Source organism: Phaethon lepturus, unplaced genomic scaffold, assembly GCF_000687285.1.
Source record: "Phaethon lepturus isolate BGI_N335 unplaced genomic scaffold, ASM68728v1 scaffold47086, whole genome shotgun sequence".
NCBI classification, from domain to species: Eukaryota; Metazoa; Chordata; class Aves; order Phaethontiformes; family Phaethontidae; genus Phaethon; species Phaethon lepturus.
This window is the reverse complement of record NW_010546421.1, coordinates 3,314-15,543: the sequence shown is the minus strand read 5'-3', so window position 1 is coordinate 15,543 and position 12,230 is coordinate 3,314. Positions and strand designations below refer to the sequence as shown.

General features: G+C 58.5%; 1 protein-coding gene across 1 annotated transcript in view; it reads right to left on the bottom strand.

Annotated features, from left to right (window-relative positions):
* Positions 1-6,842: 6,842 nt before the first annotated feature.
* ABCG4 (ATP-binding cassette, sub-family G (WHITE), member 4) overlaps positions 6,843-12,230 on the bottom strand; it is a 7,416-nt gene continuing 2,028 nt past the window's right edge. The window contains exons 2-14 of the mRNA XM_010289285.1: positions 11,349-11,466; positions 11,133-11,265; positions 10,827-10,877; positions 10,497-10,642; positions 10,054-10,177; positions 9,692-9,806; positions 9,251-9,390; positions 8,838-8,936; positions 8,485-8,653; positions 7,826-7,926; positions 7,472-7,630; positions 7,183-7,301; positions 6,843-7,068 (exon numbers count right to left, since the gene is read on the bottom strand). Of these exons, the coding sequence (XP_010287587.1) occupies positions 6,843-7,068; positions 7,183-7,301; positions 7,472-7,630; positions 7,826-7,926; positions 8,485-8,653; positions 8,838-8,936; positions 9,251-9,390; positions 9,692-9,806; positions 10,054-10,177; positions 10,497-10,642; positions 10,827-10,877; positions 11,133-11,265; positions 11,349-11,466 (1,700 nt within the window). The remainder of the gene's footprint in view (positions 7,069-7,182; positions 7,302-7,471; positions 7,631-7,825; positions 7,927-8,484; positions 8,654-8,837; positions 8,937-9,250; positions 9,391-9,691; positions 9,807-10,053; positions 10,178-10,496; positions 10,643-10,826; positions 10,878-11,132; positions 11,266-11,348; positions 11,467-12,230) is intronic.

Sequence of the window (12,230 nt, the reverse complement as noted above, 5' to 3'; positions counted from 1 at the left end):
GCACCGGGTGCTTTTTCCCAGGCCAAGTGCCCGGGGCCCAGCAGATCGGGGTACTCGGGCACCTGTCTCCCATGGGCCCGGCGGGGCACAGCAGGACGGGGTCAGCAGCTCTGCTCCCCAGGGATGCGGTGCAGCAGCACCCTGCCCAGCCTTACCTGCCCCGATACGGTCCGATCCGGCAGAACCGGCTGTGCCAGCACTGACTCAAGCTCCTGCCCCGGCTCATCGGGGTGATTCTTCAGGAGCGCAGATTGTGTTCACAGCCCCCAACATCCTGAGAAACTGAGGCGTGCGGGGAGGGTGTAAGCAAACCCCAGCAGATAGGAAGGGGCAGCATGCAAAGCTCTCTGCATTAGGTCTCTCTCAGGAGACGACGAGCAGGGCAATGGCTTGCTCACACCTCTGACAGCCTGGGCTTTTTGCAGTCCCTCATCGTGTTATCCAGGTGGAGCAACTGAGGGATGGGAGTGGGGGCAGTGGAGCTGACCTTGAACCTGGGTGTCCTGGCCTTGAGGCTTTTGCAGCAAGTGAACCCAAATGCGTCCCATGCTTGGCTTTCGGCCCCTTCCTGGCAGCCTCTGCCACCCAGGGCACGCTGCCGAGTGGAGGGCCCCACGCCGCCCGCCTGCTGCAGTCCCCCTTTGGGGACCCCTGGTGCGCGCCCAGCCCACACGCTCTCGCTCTCTGGTTACCAAGGCCTCCTGCCTCCCTGCTTCCGTGTCCGGAGGACACGGTGGCCAAGGCCCTGGTGGTGTCGGGATCTGGAGCCCAGGGAAATGGTGAGGCTGGCGCCAAACAAGGCGAGAGCAATGGCCGCGACAAAAGCGGAGGGGTTACCTCCAGCAGGACTCCTTGCCAGGGAATCTGAGCCGACAGCTCCCTGTGCTCGTGCTGCCCGGCGCTGAGCCCGTGGGGCCCACGGAGGAGAGCCCGGTGCTGCTCAGCTGCCTCCTTCCATCCCTGTCCCAGGAAGAGGCTCCTCTCCGGAGGCGGCTGTTTTGCAACTGTAACTTCCTGCGACGCCATCCCGTCCCGCCCCGCGCGCAGCGGCTGCCAGCTCTGCCAAGCAGGGCGGGGAGCGTGGGCCGGCAGGCACAACAGCAGCAAAAAACACCTGTGCGCCCACATACAGGGACACACACTGTATGGGGGGTCCTGGGGACTTACCAGCAATGCTGCAAAGGCAGGTTTTCTCCGGACACAGCTGGTGGCTCTGCATCCCCAGCTGGTGGCCAGCTGTGCAACAAGAGCCTGAAGGACAAGTCCTGCTCTGGTATGAAATCCCCCTGGGCTCAGCTGCGGCTGCCTCCCACAGGGCGTGGTGCAGGGAGCAGGGCAGCAGCAGTCTCACGGTGAAAAGAGCCTGGAGGAAGCCGTGCTGGCGGGGCAGCCCAGCACCGCCTGCTTTTGCCTGGCTGTGTAACACACATGCATGGATGTACACACACACAGACACATACATACCTACCTTCTCGCTGCTTGCAGATCTGCTCTGGCAACCCAGTAAGGCGGTGCCAAGCCAAGACCAGAGCCAGCAGTATGTGCAGGGCCCCGTGCACCCTGCTGAGTCGCTGGTGTCCTGTCCCACGAAGCACCAGCCCACTCCAGCCAGCCACAGGCAGTGCTGAGCCAGGGGTGCTGGGGCCGAGGGTTCACCCCCGGCCACACTTGCACCCCAAAGGCCTGCACAGAGCTCACATGGACGTGCATGTCCCTGCATGCCTTTGCACACACTCAGCACCTGTGCCCACCAATGTCTGCAGCCACCTGCCTCCACACCCTGACCGGGGGATGCCCATCAGTGTACCCAGGCATGCACCTCTACCCTCACATGCATGCCTTCTGGCCGCTCAGGGAGGAGAGGCATCCAGGCAGTACACTATAAGTTTTATTGATGTGTGAAATCCAACAAGTACAGCTGGCATCTCGGAAAAACTGAAATAAGCCGCAACATCTCCACCTGCTCATCAGCTCCTGGGGCTCTCTGGACACTGGTGGGTATGAGCAGCAAGCAGTGATCTGGACACCCTGTCCCTGTGGGGCACTTACCTGCATGTGCAGCAAAGCTTGGAGAGCCAGCAGGGCCCTGTCAGCATCCCCATGCTCCCCACAGAGCCCAGGGGCTCACCTCCACCCTGCCTGGTTCCTGGCAGGCTGCAGCTGTGGGCAGCGGTGCCCTGGCCCTGCTTTGCAGCCTCCCCCAGCAAGGCAGAAGGACCCAGGCAAATGCCACCCACACGTGGCTACAGCAGCAGAGCTATGGCTGTGTGAGCGGACTCCCTTAGCCTTTGAGCTGTTATCTGCATTTTATTTTGGCAGACAGTCCCAGGAAAAAAACAGCTCACCTCCGGTCATCTGGGAGCAAGTTTCAACATCTGCACCCCCCTACATGGTCCACCCCCACCCTGCATCACATGCGCACCCCACTGTACAAACTCCTCAGCACATGTGGACAAGGCAAAGGCTGGAAAACCACAGGGTCCAGTGTGGCAGGGACACACGCAGAGATCCCAGGCAGCTGCAGACTGCCTGTGGCACCAGGAGCTCCTGTGGCAGAGGGACGGGACAAATGGTGTCCACACACAGTGAGAACGAAACACTGTTTTATTGCCTGATTTGAGAGAGGGGTGAAACCCTGGGAGAAGCCCCATCCCCTCCCTGCGCTAGCCCAAGTCTCCCCTCCAGCGAACCCTAGCACCAGCCCGGTGATAATGCATTTGCTCTTCTTGTGCATGTGACAAAGGTGGCCTGGACATGCGTGGAAGTGAGAGGCCATACCCCTGCTTGCCTGCCTGCATTCATAGCACGCATGAGAGAGAGGCAATACCTGATACAACCGTGCTTGTGGGCTGAAGGAGCCAGACTAAGGGTCTGAAGCAGTTTTAGATGGGCTGAAGGTTCAATCGGTGCTCCCGGGGAGCTGGAACCATGGCCTGAACCACATCCTCATCCATTCAAAGTGCATTGCAAGGGAAGGCAGGGGGCAGGAGGGGAGAGGAGGTGTGGGGGAAGAAGCCTGCTCTCCCCCATCACACTCCTCATGATTATCCAGACGCATTCCCTGGTGGGATTTCTGCAGCCAGAAGCACCCACGGCCCTGCTCCCTTGCTCTCATAAAGTGCATCCTCGCTGCTGTGTGCCAGACCAGCAACGTGGGTGCCACCCACCCACTCAGGACAAGGCAAGACCGAGCCTGAGCACCCCGGCACCATACCACAAAACAACCAGTATTATTGCCAACATGTCCCACCACAGCTCAGCTCAGTGCCTATCTTGCCCCGAAGAGACTGTACTAGCCCGTGGGCTGGAGCAGCCCAGCCTTGCTCCCCTAGAGCAAGGGGTGGCTGCACCCCCTTCATCTGCTGTGCCAGGGCAGACAAACCCTCTTGCCCTGCTCCTGTGGGGCAGGTGGCCACTCAGTTAGCAAAGGGGCAATAAACACCAGGTGCTCAGCCCAGCCATGCTAGCCTGCAGGGCTCAGTGCAAACAGGCTTTTTGAAATGCCCTTTGCATTTCTCTGTGCCTTCCACTGTCTCTGGGATTGTCCTCACTGAGAGGGAAGGAGCAATGGATGGCACCATTGTTCTGGCACCTTGTCTCAGTTCATGCCTCCCATTTCCCCCTGGGCAGCACCAAGGGTGCCTTTGCCGGGGGCAGAGTCTGCCAGACATGCCACGGGGTGCCCAGATCCCTTACTCCTTGCAGTCCCTCTGTACCAACACATTCACTCGCCAGATCCGCTGAGAGTGACGGTGCCCTTCTCCGGGGTGCCCCAGGCTTCCCGCTGCCTGGGCCCTGGGGACGAGGGGCACCTGCCCCATGACCCCTGCTCCCCAGCACCCTTGCCCAGCCTGGGGACACAGCCATGCTCCATCTCCAGGGTTTGCCCTGGCCCTCTGCTCCGCAGTGGCTGCATACCTGGTCAGCCAGAACTCTGCAACCCACACACTCACTGGTGCAGGAGGCCCAGGCTGTGCTGAACTGTCCTGGATGCTGCCAACTGCCCCATCCCAGACAGGCTTGTCCAAGCAGCCGCTTGTGGAGCTACCTGCCCCAGCAGTCTCACTTCATCCATGCTAAGCTTGGGTAGCCTGTCCCATGGGGTTTCTCTGCAAGCAGCAGAGGCTAGCCAGTGAAGGCTTCTGTTGCAGCATCCCTGTGCGTGGGGGACATGGGCAGTGGCAGTCACAGGTGCCTGCTGGTAACCCCGTCTGCTCCACACATGGGCCATCACTAATCCGTCTTGTCCTGGTTCTTCTGGGAGTAGCGGTGGTGCTGGCTGCGATGGCACCGGGCTGTCCCAGGAGGCACCATGTGCTGGGTGCAGACAGCAGCAGGACACAGTGCTGGGGATGGCAGTGCCTCCAGTGTGCAGGAAGCAGGACTCATCACAAGAGTTCCCGCTGCCAGGGAGCAAGCAGGAGGCAGGAGCTGTGTAACGCTGCACCATTGGCACTTCTGATGACTTGGTGTCCAAACAGGGGAAAACCCTCAGCCCAGCAGTACACGCTCTGCACTGGGCAAGGCTTAACTAGCCACAACCCAAGAGCAGGACATAAGTGGGGCACCGGTCCCATCAACCCCAAGGACAGTAAGATGGAGAAAGGTGACAGCCCGCAGCTCCACCATTCCCCTGGCTCCCTGCCCATCCATCCACCTCATGACAGAGCAGACATGGGGACTGTTCCCCACTCAACTGTGCTCCTGCAGCTGTGATTGGCAGCGTCATGCCCAGGAGACTGCAGCCTCCCAAGCTGGCACAGCTCCATTGCAGAGGATGGCACAGGGCTGTCAGCGAAGGAAGATCCAGGAGCAGAAGGGAATTTTGTGAGGGACAGTGATATGTCAGACAAGAGTCCCTGGGGAAAACTCCAATGCTCAGCACAGAAAGGGCATCAGGGCATGTCCTACTTCCAGACCCTCTGTGCAGGAGAGCCCCAAGGCTACAAGTTCCTCAGTGATGCTGTCCAGGCAAGGGAAACCTGACCTTGCTGAGTGCCCAGCATCAGTGCTGCCATACATCTGCTGTCCACCTGCAGGCCAGCCAGACCCTGCTGCGTGGAGCAGTCCCAACATGAGCCAGTAAAAGCAAAGAATATTCTCAAGGATTTTGCTGAAGTCTGGCATTTGCCCTGCAATCCCCTGCTGCTCAGAGTGTGCCAGCAGCAGCATCTCACAGACTGCACTTGAACCAGGGCCCAGCATGCCAGGATGGGGCAAAGCTGCTTTCCCCATGTCCGTGCTCACTAAAAAGCAGTGGGTTCCCTTGCATGTGGGTAACCAGTGCAGCCCTGCAACACCAGTGCCAGCACACCCACAGAGAACAGGCCTGTGCTATGTGGCTAAGCACAGTGCTGTGCTCCTAGCATGGCAGTGTGTGCAGATGCCCCACCAGCTGTGGTCTCAGCTCTCTTCCTATGGAGTGCAAGCAAGGTGCCAAAATGCCTTCCCTCTGCAAGGGGTGTGGAAAGGCAGGTGACTTTGGAGGAGCCACCAGAGACACTTGCAAAAAGGGACCTTTTCCTGATACCAGTCACAAAGTGCAAAGCCCTTCCTTGGGTCAGGGCTGCCCAATGCAAACAAATTGCTCCAGGATCTCACCTGCTTTCCAGCTCTGGCACTTCTGGAACCTGCTTCTGCACAGTGTTACCCTGGGAGGTTTGCACTGTGATTAGGCCGGGCATCCCTGAGGCTGGCAACCCCTCCTTGCGCAGCCAGCACTGAGCGGTGCTCATCCTCCCTGTTCTGCTGAGACAGCCACGGTTGTGCCGGGGGTAGAGTGAGGAGCGAGACAGTGCAAGGCAAGGGCTCAGGGCCAGCTTTTCTCCTGCAGTAGGGGCTCCAGCGATGGCATGGCTGAACCCAACCCTGCTTTTCAGCTGCCTGGCACCGGCAGGGCATGGGAACCTAAATCCTCCCCACTCCATGTGGCACTTGAAGGGACCAGTCACTTCTCTCCATGTTGGTTGATTTTATCCTCTTGGCTCAGACCCCAAAGACAACAGGGACTGAATGTGAGACTCCCTAAAGTCTGAGAATACTGTTCCATTCCCACAGTCCCTGCCACATCCCTAGGTTTGAAGATCCCATCTCTGAGGATGGCATCTGAGCAGTAGCCTGAGACAGAGCCCCAGGTCCTTCTATGCCTGCTGGCTCCCCTTCTCCTCCATGAAGACTGGGAAGCAGTGAGGTTTATAAAAAAAAAAGAAAAAAAAAAAGGGGGTTATGCAAAAAGAAAAAGGGGATGAAGCAATTTCTGTGGCTACAGCAACAGGAAACACTAAAGCCTTGTGCAACTTGGTCTATTGCATCTTGGGGCTCTTCTTAGCACTGATACATGCTGCTGGCCAGGGCAAGCAACGGGGCTATGTACTGCGCTACCGATCCATGCTCTGCAGGTGTCTCTTCCCGGCTTCAGGCCCAGGATCAGGCAGCCCCATGGCACCGCTCCCCTCTTGCCCGGAGCAGACCACTCCTCTTGGCCTTGCTCGGCAGACAGCCGCCTCTATGGCACTGTCCCCGATGTCCCAATGTGTTTGGCAGAGAAGGGGAGTGTTGGGCAGGGCCGACAAGAGGGAATCCAAGTTCCGTGGGGTTTGGCAGTCCTGGGGGAGACGACGGCACATGCCAGGGCTGTACAAAACTTTTGCAATGAAGAGTGTGTGGAAAGGTTAAAACAGTTCCGAGATATCTCAAAACCCTTCTCGACTGAGCCAGGCCTGGCTGGCACCTACCAACACCTCCACCACAGTCTGTGACCTGCTGGAGCACTGTGTCCATCTGCAGAACGGTCTCTCACAGCAGGCCAGGCCCGGGAATGGCACTGGGGCCCTGCAGCCCCTTTATCTCTCTGACTTGACTTTGTACCTGAGGACCAGGTAAGCCAGAAGCCGCAGGATGATGAAGAAGATGCCCAGGATGAGGAAGTCCAGGTAGAGCTTGGCCTCCTCCACATCCAGCTCCTGCAGGATCTTGATGGGTTTTTGGAAAGGACAGAAGTCTTCAAGGCACTCCAGGTCCTCTCGCTCCATGGCATAGATGGTGAGAATGACACCCTCGAAGCCATACCTAGGGCAGAGGACATCATCAGAGTCATTGCGTGCCCCAGGCAGCCCCATTCTCTCTCCAGCCCACGGGAGCCCAGGACAGGGATCTTCTTCTGGCCAGAGTATGAAGTCCCACCTGACATAGGAGACGTAGGAGCTCCACTGCAGGTAGGTGGGAATGGTCTTGAAGCTGACGAAGAAGCCCGAGAAGAGCAGGACAGGGATGGCAGTGACGGGTCCCACAAAGGTGGCCACCTGAGGAGCAGAGGCCACTGGACATCATGTCCCTGTCCCTGGGCGCACCACCTGTGGCCCTCACACACCCACCTATGGGCAATGCTTCGCTCCACCCCTCCTTGTTGTGGGACCCCCTGCAACTGTCCTCCTGTCTCCACATAACAGGCAAAGCCAGGGCCCCATCTGACCTGTAGGGAAGTAGAAGCAGCTCCAATGAGAAGCCCAAGGGACTGGGCCACCAGGGCTGTGGCGGTGGCCAGGGCAGAGAAGAGGAGGAAGCGCGTGGCTTCGGGTGGCTGGCCCGTCATCCAGTACACGATGCTGCAGTATGCGATGGGGCAGATCACCTGGAGAGGGGCAAGCAAAGAGACCACTCTGCTGGACTCATGGCCATCCTCATCCCACAGACCCTCCCTGGGGGATGGAGGGCTACAGGGAGCCCTCAAAGGCCAGCTTGGGATATTGGGGTAGCCAGGCAATTGGCTGTGCCAAGGAAGGTCCATCAGCATTGGGGCCACACTTTAGTCCAGCCACAAGCTCACCTGGAAGGGCACATCCGCCATGGTCTTTGCCAGATAATAGGCTTTCAGGCTGTACCAGTAGTTCAAGTGCTCTCGCAGGAATACAGACATCTCCTGGGGGACTGCATGGAAACAAGGAGTTAGCAGCCAGCAGTGCCTGGCCCGGGCTGCGCCAGTCCCTACTCCCACCTGCCCAGGGCAGGCAGATGTGATGCTGCCCTAGCACAGAGCACCAGGCAGCTCCTGCTTGTGCCAGGAGCAGGTGCTCAAATCTTTACCAGGGAAAAAAGCCAGTGACTTTAGGAACTTTCTGCATGGAAAAGTCAGCTTGGCTGGGGGTTTTCAGGCAAACCTTTTTAAGGAAGTGAAAGGGGAGTGAAGCAGCTGAAAATGCAGCTTTATGGATATTTTCTCAGAAAAAAAAAAAAAATCCAGCAATCTGCTTTGAGCCAGCAAGTACATTATAGTCAAACATTAAATAAAGGGCAAAACTGCAATATACCCAAACAGAAGATTTCCCCCTCTTTCTTTGATTTTTTTCCTTCTCCTCTCTTATTTCCCCTCTTTCGTCCAATTCACCGTACACCACCCAGCAGACACACTCCCACACAGCTGGAGCACACCGCTCTGCCGCAAGGATTGGGAGCAGTGAATGGGTGTTGGGGGAAGGAGCTCCTTACAGGTGAGGATGGTGGGCATTAGCGCAGCAAACATGAGGAAGAGCATAGAGAAGAAGAGAAAGCCAGTGTTGTTGAAGACTTTGCCTGCGTCATTGCCAATGTGCAGGTAGAGCAGCCCGATCAGCACCCCAATGCAGATGTGGGACATGAACCGCAGGTGGGTCAGCACCTACAGGTAGAGAGGGTACAGGGACTCAGCAAGGCAGGACCGCATCCTATGAGCATCCCAGGGGAGCAGAGGACAGCCTGCCTGCTCCTCAAGGGCGAGACCCACTCCAGCCCCCATTCTGCCTGCCCCCAGTGACCAACAGGCCCCATCCCCTCAGCCCTGGCCCAGTCTCCACTGCCCTCACCGTGTCCCTTAGGATGCAGATAAAGGTTCTCTTGAAGAGGATGCAGAACTGTGTTGAAGTGCTGGTGGCAAATGTGTGGCTCTCGATGTGGTCCACGTCCTGCAAGACCACAGACAAGTCAGGGACATGAGTCAAGTTCACAACATGGGCCCCCTACTAGGATGGCACCCAAAAGCTCCCAGGGTGCCTCTTGTGAGCACCCCTGGTAAAAACAGGCACTGCCAGCTGCAAGCACAGAGCTGTTGCTCAAGACAAGTGGCTGCTGGCTGAACACCTCCCGTGTCCAAGGGGCTCTACAGACATCACAGGATATCTGTGCACTGTGGGCAGGGGGGACTGAGGTGTCCCTGGGTGGGCACTCCGTTACCTGCCACTCCCCATCACCGTGGGAAGCTCCTCTCATTCCCACTCACCGTCACACAATGTGCCGGGCATGATGGATCTGCCTTGTCAGGGCTGCTCTTCTTCTCAGCCATGGTGCACATGCCATTCTGGACAGCACGGAACAGGACGGGGTTGAGGTCCCCATACTCTCCTGAAGCCACCTCGATAACTGTAGAGGAGGACAGGACCCCTGAGAGGTGCTGAGACAGTCCTTGCTATTGCTTTGCTTGGCCTGCCCAGACCATGACCCCATGGGGCAGGGGAGTGGGAGCCCAGCTCAACCTCCACTCCATGATGCAGCATCACACTGCAGCACTGCCCAACCAGCACCTCACAGGAAGGGCATGGGCAGCCCTGCTCTCTGGGCAACCCAGGGGAATGCCAGGCAGTCCCTAGGGCTTAGGCACTGGGTTTGGACCTTGCCACCCTCTGCTCCTCACCATGGCCCCAGCTGGGGCAGGGGCACTCACTGAAGTCAGCAGGGTTGTGGTATGTGGGGCAGTGGAGGCCAAGACCCTTCAAGTAGGGGATGAGGTTGGTGACGACGCCTTTGAAGATGCACTGGCCCTGGCTCAGGATGTACAGCTGCAAGAAAAAGCCATGATATGGCAGATGCAGAGTAGCCAAGGGCACTGTCACCTGCTCCTACCCACTTCCCTGTCCTAGGGTGACACAGGGCACCCTTGCCAGACCCCAGCCATCAGGGCTGTGTGCCATACAAGCCCCAGGTCAAATGCCTACAGCCCATCCCTCCCATGGCCTCTCTCCTGGGTCTTGGAGCCAGAGGGACCCCACACCCCTGAGGAGTCCTGCGTCCTAGCCCAGCCCAAACCTTGTCGAACATCTCAAAGAGCTTGGCGCTGGGCTGGTGGATGGTGCAGATGATGGTGCGCCCACCCTGAGCCAGGGATCGCATCAGGGAAACCACCTGGAAGCAGGAGGCACTGTCCAGACCGCTGTGGCCATGCAGGATCGGGTGGAGGAGAAAGAGACAGCAGAGAGAGAAGGGGAGAGCTGAGAGGGGGAGAAGTACATCCTAAAGATGCCCCCACTTGTCTCCCCTTGTGGGCACCCTCCTCCCAGGTTGATAGAGGAGAGCATCCCTTTGCAGCCCCAGCACCAGCCCTCTTGGAGCCCTGGCAGGCAGTCACATCCCACCCTCAGGTCTCAGAGCCCTGCTGTGCTCCAGAGGGTGCCAGCCATCCTGCCGTCCCCTGGCAGGGGAAGCCCAGCTGGGCAGGCAGTGCAAGGGAGCCCCAGCCCCTGCAGCCTCACCTTGTGGGCTCATCGAAGAACATGACTGGAGGGTTGTTCACCAGCTCCAGGGCAATGGCCAGGCGCTTGCGCTGGCCCCCCGACAGCGAGATGGTGCGGGTGTAGGAGCACTCCAGCAGCCCCAGGGCCGTCAGGATCTCGTTCACCTGTGAGACAGCCTCATTCACCATGGGCTCCCATGGACCCTCACCCCCTCCCTGCCACCTCTTTTCAGACGTCCATCACTGGGAGCCCCTCGCATTCCCTGGTCCCCTCAGGGCCCTCTCTTCCCTACTGTCCCCATCTTGGGGAGAGACGAGAGGGCCTGGGCCCACCTTCCTCTGCACTTACCAACTCCTTCTTCACCTCCTGCTTCTCACTCAGCTTCAGGTTAGCAGAGACCTGCAGGGAGAGGATGGGCAGGGAGACATGTTCAGATGTAGGGAACAAAATCGGCTACACTGTGGCCCCGTCCCTGCCCGGCTGAGGGCTGGGAGCAGTGGCTCAGCATGAAGGGAGCAAGAACAGCAGGATTTTGTTCCTGTGTCCCAGAGCCCTTGGAAATGCCTGATGTCAGTGTGGGCTCAGTGCCCGAGGACACAGTCTGCAGGATGCCCCAGAGCGCCCAGAAGGCTGCCAGGCTCCCACATTGCTCACCATCATAGCCTCCAGCACAGTGAGGTGTGGCAGGAGCATGTCGTCCTGCATGATGTAGCAGGACATCTTGCGGAAGGTACGCAGGTCCCGTGGCCGGCCGTTCACCAGGATCTGGCCCTTCATGCCTGTCTCCCTGCAGGAAAGAGGCATGGGGGGATATAGCACGGGACCCCCAGCCCTGCACCCCTAGACCCACTGGCTTCCTCCCAGCCTCACCTGTAGCCAGCCAGGATGTTCATGAGTGTGGACTTCCCAGCACCTGAGGGCCCCATGATCCCAATAAGCTCCTGCTGGCAGAACTTCCCTGACAGGCATTTGAGGAGAGTCTTGTACCCTGGAGGGAGAACAGCATGGGTTTGGCTTTCAAAGAACAGCAGCACTACAGGGACCACGATGCTGTCCCAGTACCTGGGGGACCTCAGGACCTCCATGCATCGTGCCAAGGACTGCATGTGCCTTGCACTGCATGTGATGATGTCTCCATCATCATCACCAGGGCTATAGACACAGCAGCTGTCATTACCAGCATGATCCTTGACCCTGATCCTTGGCTGGCCCCACCTATTTCCAGTGCCAAAAAGGCACATGCCCTGGATCACGGCAAAGACCATGGAAATCCCTGGGTCAGGGCATGTAGCTGCTGAGGAAGATTACCAGGCTGTGACATTGGTCCTGGGCATGTTGTCAGATCCCAGTCCCTAGGGCCAGCAGAGAGGGGCAGCGAGAAGCAGGGTAGCACAGGGCAGGCAGAGTCCCCAAGCCCGCTGGATGCCTGGCTGTTGCCTTCATTGGCATTCATGCTGTGATACCTGGCAGCAGCCACTGCTAATCAGACCTGGAATCATCTCTGCTTTAAATGCAGCTGATCAGCATTTTCTGGCAGAGGGAACATGATGTGTTGGGACTAGGGAATAGGCACAGCCTCAGGCTCTCAGGAGCTGCCCTCAAAACACAGCCCTGGCAGGACAGCAATGGTATATAGGGTGCTAGGACCAAGCTGAACCATGGATCAGGTCTGTGCACCTCCCTGCTGGAAATATGCCCCCCATGTGCCCTGTGGTGGCAGCTAGTATTGGGCGAGGGCAACATGTCCTTCCC